Source organism: Ranitomeya variabilis, chromosome 4 (assembly GCF_051348905.1).
Source record: "Ranitomeya variabilis isolate aRanVar5 chromosome 4, aRanVar5.hap1, whole genome shotgun sequence".
NCBI classification, from domain to species: Eukaryota; Metazoa; Chordata; class Amphibia; order Anura; family Dendrobatidae; genus Ranitomeya; species Ranitomeya variabilis.
Genome location: NC_135235.1, coordinates 390,114,991 through 390,133,675, shown reverse-complemented (window position 1 = coordinate 390,133,675; position 18,685 = coordinate 390,114,991). Strand labels below are relative to the sequence as shown.

General features: G+C 44.7%; 1 protein-coding gene across 2 annotated transcripts in view; it reads right to left on the bottom strand.

Annotated features, from left to right (window-relative positions):
- The window catches only part of LOC143767163 (uncharacterized), a 69,601-nt gene that overhangs the window by 25,296 nt on the left and 25,620 nt on the right, over nucleotides 1-18,685 (bottom strand). For both annotated transcript variants that reach the window (XM_077255226.1, XM_077255227.1), the window contains exons 4-6: nucleotides 5,625-5,748; nucleotides 5,177-5,271; nucleotides 4,951-5,056 (exon numbers count right to left, since the gene is read on the bottom strand). In XM_077255226.1, coding sequence (XP_077111341.1) covers nucleotides 4,951-5,056; nucleotides 5,177-5,271; nucleotides 5,625-5,748 — 325 coding nt within the window. The remainder of the gene's footprint in view (nucleotides 1-4,950; nucleotides 5,057-5,176; nucleotides 5,272-5,624; nucleotides 5,749-18,685) is intronic.

Below are 18,685 nucleotides of genomic sequence, written 5' to 3'. Positions count from 1 at the left end.
GAAGGCGAGAACGGGGGAGGTGCGGGACAGCACAGAGCTGCTGTAAGCAGAAGAAGCTGAAGAGCTGCGCCACGGTTATATCAGCCTCCCCAATACCAGAGAGGAGAGTGTGAGATGTGTATATGAGCTGGTATCTGGTGTGTGTGTGTCTGATATCTGTAGTGTTTGTGATATCTGTAGTATGTGTGTGTGTGATATCTGTAGTGTGTGTGTGTGATATCTGTGTTGTGTGTGTGTGTGATATCTGTAGTGTGTGTGTGTGTGATATCTGTAGTGTATGTGATATCTGTAGTGTGTGTGTGCGATATCTGTAGTGTGTGTGTGATATCTGTAGTGTGTGTGTGTGTGTGTGTGTGTGATATCTGTAGTATGTGTGTGTGATATCTGTAGTGTGTGTGCTATCTGTAGTGTGTGTGTGTGATATCTGAAGTATGTGTGTGTGTGATATCTGTAGCATGTGTGTCATATCTGTAGTGTGTGTGTGATATCTGTAGTGTGTGAGTGTAATATCTGTAGTATGTGTGTGTGATATCTGTATTGTGTGTGTGTGATATCTGTAGTGTGTGTGTGTGTGTGTGATATCTGTAGTATGTGTGTGTGATATCTGTAGTGTGTGTGTGTGTGTGTGTGAGTGATATCTGTAGTATGTGTGTGTGATATCTGTAGTGTGTGTGATATCTATAGTGTGTGTGTGTGTGTGTGTGTGTGATATCTGTAGTGTGTGTGTGTGTGTGTGTGTGATATCTGTAGTGTGTGTGATATCTGTAGTGTGTGTGTGAGGCAGGGGCGTAACTACCACGGTCGCAGCGGTCGCCGCTGCAACCGGCTCTGGCAGGTCAAGGGCCCAACAGGTCAGAGGCACACGACTCCCCCCGTTGCAGCCGCCGCAGTGAACTATACCGGCGTCTATGATCACGGTACAGTTCAAAGCAACGATGGAGGAGAGAGCATCAGCTGATGCTCCCTTTCCCATCATTCCCCTCTGCCTCTGACACTGCGGGTGCGTGATGACATCACTTCATCGCGCACCCGCTGTGTGCGGGGCCCAGGCAGTGCAGCATCTGCACAGGTGATGGTGGCCGCCATATTGGCAAAGCCTGTGGCGGCTGCTAGGACCGGGAACAGGCGGCTCCGGAGCTCGTGGGGGGGCACATGGACCGAGCCGGCCCAGGAGGGGGATGCCGCAGTGGCTCAGCCATGTGGAGGATCCGGGGATGAACATGGAGGTGTACGGGACTGGTGGAAGTGAGGTGTGTCTGCTGCCCGTGTGTCGCCGTCCTTGGCCCCCAGTGTCCCCGGCCCCCTGTGATACCAGCCCCGTTTCCTCCCTGCGCTCGTGTGCCCCATGTCCTAGTAGGTCCCCAGGTTCAGGTCATTGTGTTCCTCCGGGCCCCCCCGTACACGCCTTGTTCCTCCTCCCATGGTCCCCTAATGCTCCCCATCTCCCATGCCCTCAGTCCTCCTGCACCCCTCATGCATTCCCTGCCCCTTGTCCCCGTGTGACTCATCTGCCCTGCTCTCAAGTCTCTCCTGTCCCCTTTCTCACCGTGTGTTCCCCATCTACCCTGTCCTCGTAATCCCTGTGCCCCCTTCTTCCCTCCTCCCAAGTCTCCCCCCCGGTCTTCCCCTGTCCCCTTGCAGCCCTGTGTCCCCGTGCATTCCTATCTACTCTGCCCTCGGAGTCCCCTTGTGCCCTTCTCCCCTTCCTCCTAGTCCCCATGAGTCCCCTTGTGCTTGTGTCCCTTGATCCGTGTGTGGCCTTGTGTCAATCTCCCTTGCCCATTAATCCCTGTGTGTCCCCTTGAGCCTGTCTCCCTTGTCGCCGTGTGCCAGTCTCCCTTGCCCATTAGTCCCTGTGTGTCCCCTTGTGCCTGTCTCCTTTGTCCCCTTGTGCTTGTGAGAGTCTCCCTTGCCCACTAGTCCCTGTGTCAGTCTCCCTTTCCTACTAGTCCCTGTGTGTCCCCTTGTGCTTGTATCCCTTGTCCCCGTGTGTCCCCTTGTGTCAGTCTCGATTGCCCACTAGTCCCCTTGTATCAGTCTCCCTTGCCCACTAGTCCCCTTGTGTCAGTCTCCCTTGCCCACTAGTCCCCGTGTCCCCTTGTGCCAGTCTCCCTTGTCCACTAGTCCCCGTGTGCCCCTTGTGTCAGTCTCCCTTGCCCACTAGTCCACTTGTGTCCCCTTGTCAGTCTGCCTGGCCAACTAGTCCCCGTGTGTCCCCTTGTGTCAGTCTCCCTTGTGTCAGTCTCCCTTGCCCACTAGTCCCCTTGTAACGTTCTCACCTGCCTCCTAGCCCTCATGTGTCCCCTTGTGCCTGTCTTCCTTGCTCCCTAGCCCCCCCATGTTACCCTTGTGCCTGTCTACCCTAGCCCCCTTGTGTCCTTCTCTCCTGCCCCCTCATCACCATTTGCTCATGTCTTTCTCACTGCCCCTGTATGGAGGGGATGCATTATACTATGAGGGGGGCTGCATTATATTCTATCGGGGTTACATTGAATTGTATGGCAGGGCTGCAGTATACTCTGTAGGGTGGCTGCATTATACTCTGTGGGGTGGCTGCATTATACTCTGGGGTGGCTGCATTATACTGAATCGAGGACTATGGGGAATATATTATACTATATGAAGAACTATGGAGTGCATTATACTGTGGGAAGTGAATTGTGCGACATGGATGACGATGGCGGTGCATTATACTATATGGAGCACTATGAGGAGTGTATTATACTATATTGAGGACTGAGCAGTGTATTTTAATATATGGAGGACTATGTGGAGTGTATAAAACTAAATGGAGGACTGAGGAGTGTATATGGAGGACTATGAGGGGTGCATTATACTATATGGAGCACTATGAGCAGTGTATTATACTATATGGAGGACTGAGGAGTGTATTATACTATATGGAGGACTGAGCATTGTATTATACTATATGGAGGACTGAGCAGTGTATTATACTATATGGAGCACTATGAGGAGTGTATTATGCTATATGGAGCACTATGAGGAGTGTATTTTAATATATGCAGGACTATGAGGAGTGTATTATACTATATGGAGGACTGAGGAGTGTACAATACTATATGGAGGACTATGGGGAGTGTATTATACTATAAGGAGGACTATGGGGAGTGTATTATACTATAAGGAGGACTATGGGGGTGCATTATACTTCTTATATGGATCCCCATGACTTCTATGTTAGCCCCTGATGAGTATAATGGTTTATTTTCTTTTATACATTACATAACATACATACATAACATAAGAACCTGAAGACTCACCTCTTCCGACAAGCCTACAGCCTGCAGTGATCCTGAACCTACTGAACCGCCGCACAACCAGCTCTGCCCTCTCCTAGTGTATCATCACCCATCCCCTGCAGATTGTGAGCCCTCGCGGGCAGGGTCCTCCCTCCTTATGTACCCGTGTGCCTTGTTTTTTTTGCTCATGTCTAATGTATTTGTCTATATTTGCCCCGTATTTCACATGTACAGCGCCATGGAATAAATGGCGCTATAAAAATGAATAATAATAATAATAATAATAATAAATAATAAATAATAATAACAATGGTAGTACAGAGGACAAATATATGCCAGGATGGGGCACCGGATAGTGATGCAACTGAGGTCACACTATACAACTTTGAAATAAAGCTATAGTGTGCGAAATGAATAGGGAAATGTGAATTTGGGTGGAAAATATTTTGGCATGGCGGGGGGGTCCCCATTTGAAAGTTCGCACCGGGGCCCATAACTTTGTAGTTACGCCACTGTATATATATATATATATATATATATATATATATATATATATATATATATATATATATATATATATATATATATATATGTATATACATATATATGTGAATGCAGGGGCACATGTGCTCAGGCGCAGCAATGTCTCGTGCCCTGTGTGCACACATGCAGGAGGCCAGTGGGGGGGACATAGCCAAACGGGAGGGAGCCCAGCCAGATTTAAATATCCGGCAGCAGCAGTGTTCACTCTTTCCTTCTCTGCTCCCCGCCGTTAAAGCCCCCACCCCTCTCTCTATCCTCTGGGTCGCCTTCCAGCCCCACGTGCTACCGCAACATGCCATGCTTCCTAGTTCCTCTGCTGACTGCTCTGCCCCTTCCCCACATGTCCTGCAGCCAGCCTCAGCCCTGCTCATCCTTGGAACCTTCCTTCTCTCCATGTCAGCTCTCCTGCACTGTCTGAGGGCAACAGCCTGCAGCTCATCAGCTTCAGCCCTGTTTCCCTCTATACACGTCCTTCTCCAGCATCCATAGCCCCTCTGTGTTCCCTACCTCCGCCCCATATGTCTGCTACTGCCCCTTCTCTCTAGCACCCAGAATGCTACACAGAGTCCTGCTGCTGTGTGCTCTGTTCAGCAAGCAGCCCGGGATCTTTAGCCTAACCATCAGAATTGGCCAAGTATCACTGCTATTAACCCCTTTTTCCCCATAGAGACAGTGTAGTGATAGGTGGGTGGGCTGTTATTATTGTGTGTATGTTTCCAGGCAAGTCGGTGGGAAGTATTATTAGGTTATTGTGGGGTTAATTGTATATTATTATTGTGTGCTATTATTCTTTATTTTGTTAGTGTGATTATTTTGTAGTATTCGAACTGTAAACTTGTGTGTAATAAATACCTTTTATTGATACACGGTTTTGTCTCAGTCGCCGTTCGTATAATATATTGTAAAGGAATCGTTGTACATAACAGGTGAGATATTAGCCAAATATTGATTATTGATAGTCAAGCCTGACAGTAATAATTAATATACAGTATACCGCCCTGTAACAGTCAACAAAAAAATGCAAAGAAAAGCAGCGAGATAGAGCAGTTAGGGAAGAATAGAGAATTTTTAACTCAAGTTTATAGAAAATCGTTTAGATTATGGAGGAAAATGACTTTGGACCACCCCCTTAATGGTTATCACTCACCTGAACTGAATTCGGACAGAATTTCCTCCTTTTTACACTGCTGGATAACTACTTCAATTATATCATCATCACTGGTCACATCTTTAATCTCAGTCAGATATTCATCCTAATACCCAAACACAAAAGAAATCATGAAAATAATGTATAAGCCATTACTAACCACTGACCACAAAGATGAAGTATTAGAAGTGAATGGTGACCTGAAACAGAACAAGGTCATATCTACCTGATAAAACTCCAGGCCATTGTCCTTTTCCTCAGGACTCTTCTCCGTATGAATTGGGGAGAAATCCTCTGGGATGTGCTCCATATTAGACAGTTCTGTAAACGAGGCAAGAACAGACATCTTTAGCTACCTGCTAAACTACTAGGGCCCAATTAGACAAGTGTATGTTCAGTCCATGTATGATACAGACGAAACATAGACCCATTATAACCAGTTTGCCAGTGCACATGGACCAATTTCTACATGGACTGATGGAGAGAAAAAAAAAAATAGAAACACCAACTATGCAGGACTGATTTATGGACTACAATAATGCATGTGTTGTAAAGGCACCACGTGCACAAGGGCTCGGCGCTGCACACGGTACTAATCTGTAATTTGCAGATGCGACTGGCCCATTTTTCAAAATTGTTTGACCACGGACAAGTCATGAAAAATCTTCCCTTACGTGGTGATGTGAGCGGCTGGGGATCCTCCAGCATGACGTCCTTGTATAGATCCTTATGTTCTTCTAAATATTCCCACTCCTCCATGGAGAAATAGACAGCGACATCTTGACATTTAATAGGAACCTTAAAAAAATAAAAATGGAAATATTAACCCCTTAATGACCAGGGGTATTTCAGTTTTTGAATTTCCAGTTTTTGATCCCTTCTTCCCAGAGCCATAACTTTTTTTATTTTTTGGTCAATATGGCCATGTGAGGGCTTGCTTTTTGCTGGAAGAGTTGTACTTTTGAACGGCACCACTGGATTTAACATATTGTGTACGGAAAACAAAAATTCCAAGTGTGGTGAAATTGCAAACAAAGTGCAATTCCGCAGTTTTTTACCATGTTCACTAAGTACTAAAAATGAGCTGGCATTATGATTCTTTGGTTCATTATGAGTTCACAGACACCAAACATGTCTAGGTTCTTTTTTATCTAAGTGGTGAAAAAAATTCACAAATTTGTAAAAAAAAAAAAAAAGAAATATGGCACCATTTTCCGAGACCTGTAGCATCTCAATTTTTCATGATCTGGAGCTGAGTGAGGGCTTATTTTTTGCATGCTGAGCTGACATTTTTATTGATACCATATGGGTGTAGATATATCGCCCGTTGCATTTTATTGCAATGTAGCGGCGACCAAACAAAACGTAAATTCTGGAGGTTTCAATTTTTTTCTCACAACGCCGTTTAGCGGTCGGGTTAATTCTTTCTTTATATTGATCGGGCGATTCTGAACTCAGCAATACTGAACATGTGTATATATTTTTTTTTTATTGTTTTATTTTGAATGGGGAGAAAGGGGGTGATTTGAACTTTTACATTTAAAAAAAAAAAAAAACATTTTCTTTTTACTTGTTGCATGCTTCAATAGTCTCTATGGGAGACAAGAGGCTGCACTACTTTAATCGCCTCTGCTACACACAAACGATGATCAGATCTCCTGTGTGTAGCAGAAATGCTCACTTGCTATGAGCGCTGACCGGTGCTCATAGGAATCTGGCAATGACAACTATAGAGGTCTGCTGCAGACCTCTGGTTGTCATGCCGATCCATCGGTGACCCACATTCATGTGACGGGGTCACCAATGGGCAGGATTAGCAACATGCTTCCGGTAAATGCAAGTTAAATGCCGCTGTCAGAGATCGACAGCGGTAATTAGCTACTTAACAGATGGCTCGCGATTTCACCCACGGCTGTTGCGGGCACATGTCAGCTGTATAGGTTACCTGTCATGTACCTGAAAGGTGCAGGCACAGCGCCGGAGCCTGCTCCAAACAGGGGGAGTCTGAAGTGGGCATATTATTACACCCAACATCGGAAAGGGGTTAATCAATGCTGCAAGTGACATTCCCCGTCGATGACACCCCTTTGGGTGAGTCAGCCCTGGGATACTCTTTATTGAGCACTGCTGCAGGTGCCTTGAACATGTTGGGATGACACCCATGTGAGTCAGTCCCTGGGCTGATGTTCCACCAATGATGGATTCACAGGTGGTTGCAGTGCAGAGTGTTGACGAGGAAGCCACTGATGGCAGCAGTTTAAGGATTAAGAAAACCCGATGGAGGACCATTGGCCGTGCAGCTACAAGGGCTGCAAGGTTGTACAAGCGTCATTCACTGAATTATCCCTTGCTGAAGTAATTCATCTTATATCTGAAGGACACCCTGGGGGTACCTGGCTTTCATCGGGAGGCTTTGAGTGTCGCAAGGTTTCTTTACTATGTGCATCCCAGAGGTGCCAGTCTCAAGTACTTAACAAGACCTGGCAAGGTCAGTGAGTTTTTCAGAAAGCTGGCCAGGCTACCAGTGTCTTACCGGATTAGCCTCAGCGTACTGAAGCGTGTTCGGAGATTCATCCTATACCAGAGGAAAGGCACACAACTGTGCATACAGAGACCTTGGCTGTATAAGGCTTGAGAGGTCTTCATGAATTATACAACAGATATGCAGAAGAATCTGCACGAGATGGTCAGCAATAGGTACACAGTGTAAGAGGCATACCACTTAGACCAGTATTGCCCAGCCTTGGATGTTGGGTCATGTAAAATGCATGGCTAACATTTGTTGACTATTGCTCCACAGATACAATTCATTAATGCGCCCCTCAAAGACACCAACAAAGACTACTGAAGGTGGTAAGACCAGAATTTTTGCGGTGCATACAGGCTGTGTAAAATGAGGAACAAATGCAGACTGCTTGGAATCCCCCTCCTACCTACTAGCTCTCATCATTCTCCAACACCTCCAAAAACTCGGTGTAGTGGCCCACATGACTGTAAGTAGTGATGTCCTACTCAGTCGGTCATCTGCCATTGCTGTACAATCTTACTGATTTCCCATATTTTACCCCACAGGTCGCAGAATGGAATGAGAGAACACATCAGGTCCTAACCATGTCCTATCTTTTTCCACATCACCAGCCAGCTTGTACGACGGGTGTGCGAGATATGGACGATGCCACACTACTCTGATGCTGAAAAGTGCCTGTTCGCCAGGTACTTGGCACACACTAACTTAATAACCCGAGAGACATTACTTGAAGAGGTGTAATCACCATGACCTGGTGGTGAATTCAGCGGAGGTCAACAGAGCCACCAGTCATCAGTGTTGGCTCAACCTAATTTTACACAGACACGGCAGGAGTGCCACTAGTCAGTGAAGTATCCCAGCGTTTTGAATTGCCAAGCTGGTAGCGGATCCGCTAACAGGAATATGGCTCACAATGGGACGAAGGGTGGACACCCAAGGAGCTAGGGAACAGCCCAGTTCTGTCACACCAATGAAAATAAAAGAAAATGTATATTTTTACATTATTATTATTATTTTTTTTTTTTTTTTAAAGCCTTCAGCCTGGAACTCTTGTGGGTGCTTGCAGGCATCTCCCCTGCCTCCTGTTTTCGCTCCACACCATGAAAAACTTATAATTCCACCCCCCTGGAACTGTTCTGCGCGAATCAAAGTTGTAGTATCAAAAAATGGCCACAATATGACGCCAAAGTGGGCACAGTCGCCCCATGTTTGTCAAGTGCGTTAACTTTGCGAGCTGGTGCCCATTTTTCAGCCTCTAAAGGTCCTTCAAACTCATGTGAGGTGTCTATGGAAAGAGGAGAATGAAAGCTACAAAATGTACATCTCCAATTTTTGATTGGACCCTGGGTACAGGAGCAATCTAATGGACTTTGGCATTATCTGGGGCCAGAACCAGAAGGAATGAAAACTAATGCCACCACCTTTTCTGCAGGTCTAGATGAGCTCTGTTCACACTGAAAGTTTGTGGTGACTGAGACCTTCACAGACTGAGAACCAGATCCGGGAAGCCTGCCAACTTGTACCCAGGAAGGGTGCCTCTTTCCTTGGGTACAATGTGGTGACAGCTTTGATACCCCTCTCCCCCCGTAACTCTGGAATGGAAAATATTAAAGGGTACGAGCTACCCCTCTTTCTGTAAGTCTAGATAAGCTCTGTTCACACTGAAAGTTTGAAGGCGGCTGGGACCTTCACAGGATGAGAAACAGGACTGGAAAGGCAGCCAACTTGTACCCAGGGTGCCTCATTCCATTGGTTCACGTTGTCCAGATTAACCCCCACCTCCGATGCCGCTGTTCAGAAGGGGGTGGGTCGCTGTTCTCGGGGCACTGCTTGGGGAAACGTGCCTCCCATGCATGTCAGGTATCCCTGGAAATCTGACAGTCCAACCTACAAAACATATATCTTGGATTGTCGATCGGACAAACAGTTCTTGAGAAATTTGGGATAAAGAGACAGGGAAATACCATTTATTTTTTACTTAGAAAAGTTTCACAAAATTCTACCCCTTGACTTAACACTGGCAGCAGGGGTTGCTCTGCTATCAGGGTGCTGCCCTTCGGTGGAATTGTGCCAGGCACCCCCAGAGCTCGACTATTAAGCACTCCCACAGTTAAAACTGGAGGGGGTGAAAAAACACGGCCAGAATTGATTCAGTTCCTAGAAGGCAAAAATTGTCTAACTTAACATCATGCCAACTCCATGTTAGCCATAGACTTAACATAGAGCTGTGGTGGTCTGTTCCTTGACCCCCAGAAACCACCAGAGGGTTCAATGGAAAGGCTGCATAGTTTGTCTTGAAGCCAAGAGGATTAGCTAGAAACATCTTTGTCTGTTTGTGGCTAGCCACCCCAGGGGCTAAAATCTGCACCCCGAGAGTTGGATGAGTGATTTCCCATAGGGTAACATTGACTTGCCTTGGTGCCAAATTAGTCCAGTTATTGCAGTCAAGGAACTGAATCCATTTGGGCCGTGCTTTTTCATCCTTCCTGCTTTTGACAATGGGTGCTGGGGAAGGGGTCTCCGAAGTCAGGGTGCCTCCGATCCTGGTTCTCTGGGCACAGCTACTTGGGGAAATGTTGCACACATTCAAGGGAGGTGTCTATGAAAAGGGCAGAAGAAGACCTTCAACAACTATATCTATGAATTTTGATTGAACCCTCGCTACTGACGCCTCCAGTACCGGACTTTGGACTTGCCTGGTGCTGGAAATGCTCAGGTTAAATAAAAGTTCTGCCCCTCTTTGTGTAGGTCTACTTGAGCGCTGTTCACACTAAAAGTTTGGTGCGGCTGGGACCTTTTCCTGCCGAAAGTCACGAGGGGGAAGTTTGCCAAATTTTACCCAGGAAATTAAACTCATTCCCTGTGTACAAGTTGACTGCTTTGACTCCACGGATCTCCAGAGGTGAGAATGCTAGGGGAGTCATGTCACCCCTCGTTCTGAAGGTCCTTATGAGCCCTGTTCACACTGAAAGTTTGGTGTGACTGTGACCTATCCCTGCCAAAAGCAAAGACCGGGAAGTTTGCCAAATTGTACCCAGGAAATGTGACTCATTACTTGGGTACTTGTTGACCGCTTTGCTTCCCCCTCAAAGCTATCGAGGGGAGAATACCAAGGGGGGTCATGCTGCCCCTCATTCTGAAGGCTCTTATGAGTCCTGTTCACACAAAGTTTGGTGGACCTTTCCCTGCCGAAAGCCACGACCGGGAAATTGACATCTTGTACCCAGATAATGTGCCTTATTCCATAGGTAGAAGTTGACCGCATTCACCCTCACCTCCAGTGCCGCCCCGGTCAGAATGGGGTCACGGTTCTCAGGGTATTGCTCCTTGGTGAAACGTGCCGACACTCATATGAGGTGTCCCTGTAAAGGTGATGGTCCAATCTACAAAACATATATCTTGGATTGTCAATTGGACCTAGAGAAATCAGAGATAAAGCAAGATAAGGAAATCCCATTCATTTTGGGCTTAGAAAAAATTTCACAAAATTCCACCCATTGACTTAAAGGGTCTCTGTCACCCCCGGGATATATATGACCTATTAATATGGGCATACAGGTGATAGAAATGTTGCACTAGTCCTACCTGTATGCCTCATATTAATAGTCTTGGTGTTGAGAAATGTTATATTCTCTCTTTATGTTAATGATTTCTTCTAGGCTCTGGGGTGCGCGGTGCTGGAAGAAATTCCTGCCTCCTCCACTCATTACAATACATCCCACCTCCCATGCACGTCAGTTATGGCCCTGGAATCCTGCGCACTGCACTCCCTCAAAAATACATACTTCATTCTCCCTTCTGTGGGCACTGCATTCAGGTGTCATCTGCGCAGGCGCCGGTGACTACCACTCCACTGACCTCCGGTGTGCGCACCAATAAGGTGCTCTCCCTACTTCCTCCCTGCATAGTCATCGCCATGTACACATGGTTCCTAGGGATGACTGTGCAGGGTGGAAGTGGGGAGAGCATTGTATCAGCGCACACACCGGAGGTCACAGTGACTCGCCTGCGTAGAAGACCTCAAATGCAGTGCCCACAGAAGGGAGGAAAATGTATGTATATCTGAGGGAGTGCGGGGCGCAGGCCTGTACAAGACTATGGACCTATGTGGTACCGGAACTGCCTTGGCTACATATAAGTGCCGCACCTCTTTAAAATGCATCTCTTCAGACAAGCCCATCGCCTCACTGCATATATCTAACTCTTCCTGGTTCCTTTTTTCTATTTTTTCCCTCAGTATCTAGTCCCTCCTACTCATCATTCTCCATGCACCCAATAGCACTTGGTACCTGCACTTACACAGATACTGGCTGATGATTGGTTCATGCAGCTTATTTGAAATGCCCTATCTTAATATATACTTACCTTGTAATGTCTTCACATCCTGTTCTGTCCAGATGTGTCCAGATCCCAGAATTCCAAGCGGCGGAAGTTCATCGACCTCCATATTGGGACACCCAAGTGATGGGTGTCTAAATATGGAAAATGCTGGTGGTACCAGCCCCTTGCGGTCTGACGCCTCTCACACAGCCAAACCAGATCTCCGCTTTGCACTGACGAGGGACAGTACCCTGAAATACAGTGTCTGCAAATTGAGATTCTGGTTTGGCTATTATCCTAAGTCATGTGACAAGGCTCGTTAAAGGGTCAACATTGACTTGTAGGATTGCTACCTTCCAATAATTGGCACTAGAGTTCTAGCTCTCTTCCTCTCTGAAGAGACAATTTGCATAATTAGCATATACCCAGAGGAGCATTGTGGCTTTAAGTCTCCTCGGCATGCTTAGCATGTCGATCTCCGCAAGGAGAAACGATACTTCTTGGATAATATGCACCACAAACACACACACACACACACACACACACACACACACACACACACACACACACACTGCATACGCCGTACGCACCACACACACATATACACTGTATATGCCGTACGCAGACTCCAGCAGAACACAGTCGCGAACACGCCGGGATCAGCCAGATGATTCACTGACCGCCGCCATCTTTGTACAGGAGGAGTGCATGCGCAGTTTTAATGTGACCGCCGTCTGCACAAAGATGGCACTGTACAATGCTTTTGTGCGGTTCCGATCTGAAGGCAATACGGGGACCTTCCTTCAGTTTCAGGAGGTAGTCATCAAGGCCCTAATGTTTGGCACTCAGGAAGGGGAGGGTCCCAGTACTTCTGAAACTGATGGTGCCCGTATCATACCAGGTCATCATTTTCCAGCACAGGTTCCCCAAAGAATGAAGAGGGGATGATCCCAAAAAAGATGCAGCGTATGCTCCAAGAGGGGGAATCTGAAAAGACACAATTTACCATTTTGAAACCTGCCCTGAGAAACCTGGCCTTTGGATTAAGGATAGCTTCAAAGTGTACCACACGTCCAAAAACGAAAAAAATTTCTTTTTACTCTGTTGACACAACACACTTGTGGATTTCCACTTGTGGATTTCCACTGTTTAGGCACATCAGGGGATCTCCAAATGCAACATGGCGTGTGCAGACCGTGCCATCAAAGTCTGTGCTTCAAACTGTCACTCCTTCCATTCCGAGCCCTGTCGTCTGCCCTAACAGTAGTGTTCCACCACATACGGGGTAACGGTGTACTCAGGGAAAATAGCACAATCATTTTTAGGGTCCACTTTCTCTAGTTACCCTTGTGAAAATAAAAAACATTGGGCTAAAATATTTTTGTGGAAAAAAAAGGGATTTTTTTTGAAAATTTTCATAGATCAACATTATAAATTTCTGTGAAGCACCTGGGGGTTCAAGGTGGTCATCACATATCTAGATAAGTTTCTTGAGGGGGGTCTAGTTTCCAAAATGGGGTCACTTGTACGGTGTTTACACTGTTTAGGCACATCAGGAGCTCTCCAAACACGACATGGCGTCTGGTCTTAATTCCAGCCAATTTTGCGTTCAAAAAGTCAAACGGTATCCATTCACTTCCGAGCTCTGCCATGTGCCCAAACAGTGTTTTTCTCCCACATATGGGGTATCGGCGTACTCATGAGAAATTGCACAACATATTTTGGTGTCCACTTTCTCCAGTTACCCTTGTGAAATTAAAAAAATGTAAAGTAACATTTTTGTGAAAAAAAAAAGTTAAATGTTCATTTTTTCCTTCCACATTGGTTCAGTTCCTATGAAGCACCTAAAGGGTTAATACATTTCTTGAATGTAGTTTTGAGCACCTAGAAAGGTGCAGTTTTTAGAAAGGTGTCCCCCTGAAAGTCGCTTCAAATGTTATATGGTCCTTAAAAAAGGTTTTGTAAATGTGGGAAATGTTATTTATTAACTATTTTGTGTGGCATAAAAATGAAAAGCCGCGTGTGGAATCGCGATCCACTTGTGGCTGTTAGCCAGTTAAATGCCGCTGTCAAACTCTGACAGCATCATTTAACACACACTTCTGCCAAGCACATCGGAAATCTCGCCCATCGGCGCCCATGTTACATGACCGCGGGTCGCCGATGGGTTGGCATGACAACCAGCGGTCTCCAGCAGACCTCTATGGTTGTCAATGTCGGATTGCTATGAGTGCCGCCCCCGATGGTTGGCGCGCATAGCAAGTCAGCAATTTTGTTACATACAGACGATCTGATGGAGACTATTGAGGCATGCCAAAAGTTTTTTGTTTTTTTATGTTTTTAACTCCTTAACCCCTTCATGACCTTGGGATTTTCCATTTTTCCGTGTTCGTTTTACGTTCCCCTCTTTCCCAGAGCCATAAATTTTTTATTTTTCTGTCAATATGGCCATGTGAGGGCTTAATTTTTGCGGGACGAGTTGTACTTTTGAACAACATCATTGGTTTTACCATGTCGTGTACTAGAAAACGGGAAAAAAATTCTAAGTGCGGTGAAATTGCAAAAAAAGTGCAATCCCACACTTGTTTTTTGCTTGGCTTTTTTGCTAGGTTCACTAAAAGCAAAAACTGACCTGCCATTATGATTCTCCAGGTCAGTACGAGTTCATAGACACCTAACATGACTAGGTTATTTTTTATCTAAGTGGTGAAAAAAAATTCAAAACTTTGCTAAAAAAAAAAAAAAAAATTGCACCATTTTCCGATACTTGTAGCGTCTCCATTTTTCATGATCTGGGGTCGGTTGAGGGCTTATTTTTTGCGCGCCGAGCTGACGTTTTTAATGATACCATTTCGGTGCAGATACATTCTTTCGATCGCCCGTTATTGCATTTTAATGCAATGTCGCAGTAACCAAAAAACTGTAATTCTGGCGTTTCAAATTTTTTTCTCGCTACGCCGTTTAGCGATCAGGGTAATGCTTTTTTTTATTGATAGATCGGGCGATTCTGAACGCGGCGATACCAAATATGTGTAGGTTTGATTTATTTTTATTGATTTATTTTGATTGGGGCGGAAGGGGGGTGATTTAAACTTTTATATTTTTTTTTATTTTTTTTCACATTTTTTTTTTACTTTTTTTTTTTTACTTTTGCCATGCTTCTATAGCCTCCATGGGAGGCTTGAAGCAGGCACAATGCGATCGCCTCTGCTACATAGCAGCGATCTGATGTTCGCTGCTATGTAGCAGAAATGCAGGTGTGCTGTGAGCGCCGACCACAAGGTGGCGCTCACAGCTATCCAGGATCAGTAACCATAGAGGTCTGAAGGACCTCTATGGTTACAATGTAGAAGCATCGCCGACCTCCGATCATGTGACGGGGGTCGGCGATGCGCTCATTTCCGGCCGCCCGGCCGGAAGCGCCGGTTAAATGCCACTGTCTGCGTTTCACAGCGGCATTTAATTAGTTAATAGGTGCGGGCAGATTGCGATTCTGCCCGCGCTTATTACGGGCACATGTCAGCTGCTCAAAACAGCTGACATGTCCCGGCTTTGATGCGGGCTCACCGACGGAGCCCGCATCAAAGCGGGGCTTCTGACCTCGGACGTACTATCCCGTCCGAGGTCAGAAAGGGGTTAATGACAGTCTTTTTACTGACCTGAGATGTAAGAGACTAGCATCCCTATACAGGTGACAATCCAGCAGCTGTAAGTTGTGCACTATAGCTGACAACTTGCTGCATCAGCCTTGAACAGTGTTGGCACCATCCATATCTGTTTAACCCCTTAGATGCTGCTGTCAATAATGACTACATCATATAAAATGGTTAACATAGTGTGGGGACATCCTCTTTATCCCCATTGGCATTCTGAGATCATGATTGTGTGGTCCTGAAGTTTGCCATGGCAATTCATGACCAAATAGCAACCTTAGAGTCTGCTGGCTGTAGAAATCTGTTCAGAAGTTATCGACATTTAGATGTTAAAAATACATTTTTTCATTCCTGTCATGTCACTTTGCATTAATTACTGAAAATTACCTGAAGGGTTAATAAACTATCTGACAGCAGTTTTTAATACATCAGAGGGTGTTGTTTCTAAAATGGTATCACTTTTGGGGGGTTACTAATATATGGGACTCCTAAAGTCACTTCGAACCGGGATAGGTTCCAAAAAAAAAAATTTTTTTGTAAATTTCCTTAGGAAAAGGAAAAATTGCAGCTACATTTTTAAACCTCCTAAAATGCTATCAAAATAAAATGTTACAAACGGTGCCAATGTAAGGCAGACATGCGGGAAATGATATTTATTAATCAGACATGTCAACCTTAGTCTCCCCATTAATATTCGATTTATAGAAGGTGGATTACTTCATAATACAGAATACATATGAATGCAGAGTATTCATGAAAACTACTCACAAATTATAAAATTTAATATTGTTTTATCAGACAAAACAATATTTAAAAGCATGAACCATATAGTAAATGATGCATGTATGAGGATTCAGAAAAGAGGGTAAATCAATTGTAGATAAAGGAGGTGGCGAGTCAGGTCTGGCCACGGGTATACGAATAGCTACTGTGCAATGCCAAATGGATAATACTGACCAGATTCCCAATAAATATATAGTTTAGATAAATTTCATTAAAACCGGTTAGTCCATTTAGGCAAAATTACATTAATTGCAGACCCATGATGAGATCAACAGACTGTGAATGCTGCCATGACAGCCTCAATGTGCGTTTCGCACTATTGCTTTCTCAAGGGGAGTAAGATTTATAGCATAAGTAACGCCGCCACTTGTCATGAATTTTTTGACGAGCAAGGCTTGCAAGGCCCCATCCTGCCCCATCTCAGACTACTTTTCGGAGCTGAGCAAAAAATGGCATGAGCATGTAAAAATACTGCAACGATATGACGCAGTCTCGCATTGTGCCAAAATGTTTTGACTTTTCAAAGCTTTTTACACCTGGAAGTGTAGTTAGCTGCAACCACAGACAGGCAAGAGTCAGACATCAGAGCACGCTGTCCGCCATTGTGTGTGCACACCCACACTGAAACTATGAACTCAGCGATCATCCAGTGTCACTGCACAGACAACAACGGCAGTGTTCGCTCTGGGCATTAGAGACAAGTAAATCAATGTTGGGTAGTGGCTATAGCATGCATATAGGAGTACGTGAGGATGAACCAAGGCATTGGCCACACCAAGGGTACCCTGAAGTGCCTTCATTTCAAATCACTTCATAGTCTGTAGAATGTAAGCCGGCAAGGGCAGGGTCCTCGCCCCTCTGTACCAGTCTGTCATTGTTAGTTTTGTTTACTGTAAGTGATATTTGTATTTTGATGTAACCCCTACTTATGTACAGCACCATGGAATCAATGGTGCTACATAAATAAATAATAATAATTAATGTTTTACTATGGGATGACTATCTGGGTTAGGCCGGGGTCACACTTACCGTATCGGTCCGAGTCTCCCTGCCGAGAGTCGCACAAGTGTTCTCCGTATGGTCATCCATATGTAATCCGTTTGCAATGTGATGATGTGATTTTCTCGCACCTATGTATCCGTATGGCATCCATATGGCTTTACATTTCTCACTACTTTTCCCCATTGAATTTAATGGCTCAATGGGCTGAAATGAGGAAAATGTGTACATATTTCTCGCAAGTCACACTGATGGTCCGTGTGGTGTCCGAGTTTTTCTCGCACCCATAGACTTCATTGCCGAGACTCGGGCGATATACGGTGCAAATCACACGATGCTGAATACCCCCGAGAAAAAAAGTGGCAATATGAGCTTCACCATAGAGTAACAGTGGTCTGAGTTCTATGCAATGTTTTCTCGCATAGTACTCGTCCATATTCTACGCTAGTGTGACCCTGGCCTTAAAAGGATAATCATTCAAAGTTTGAAAATTGCAATTTTTTTACATTTTTGTCACATTTCTGATTTTTTTCTAAAAAAAAAAAAAAAAAACACAAAACATATTGATCTAAATTTACCATTATCATAAAGTATAATTTGTTGCACCGAGAAAAAAAAATCTCCAAATCAATGGAATATGTTGAAGCTTTTCAGAGTTATTACCATGTAAAGTGACACTGGTCAGATTTAAAAAAATTGGCCCGGTCACTAAGGTGTTAAAAATATTTATAAAATATAAACGGTCAAATCACCCCCCTTTTGCCTCATTCAAAATAAAACAATTAAAAAAAACCAAAAAAAACCCCAAACATACACATATTTGGTAACGCCGAGTTCAGAATCGCCAGACCTATCAATACAAAACACAAAGGATTAACCTGATCGCTAAACAGCGTAATGAGAGAAAAGTTAAAACGCCAGAATTACATTTTTTTGGTCACCGCAACATTGCATTAAAATGCAATAACGGGCGATTAAAAGATCGAATCTACACTAAAACGATATAATTAAAAAAGCCAGCTTGGCGTGCAAAAAATAAGCCCTCACCCAACCTGAGATCATGAAAAATGGAGACGCTACGGGTCTCGGAAAATGGCACAATTTTTTTGGTTTTTTTAACAAACTTTGGAAATAAAATTCACCACTTAGATAAACAGGAACCTAGACATGTTTGGTGTCTATGACCATTAGTGAACATGGTAAAAATAACAACAACTGTGGGATTGCACTATTTTTGCAATTTCACCACACTTGGAATTTTTTTTTTCCTATTTTCCAGTACACGACATGGTAAAATTAATGGGGTCGTTCAAAAGTACAACTCGTCCTGCAAAACACAAGAAGCCTTCACATGGCCATATTGATGGAAAAATAAAAAAGTTATGGCTCTGGAAAGAAGGGGAGCAAAAAACAAAAAAGCAAAAATGAAAATACCTCCACAGGTTAAGTAACC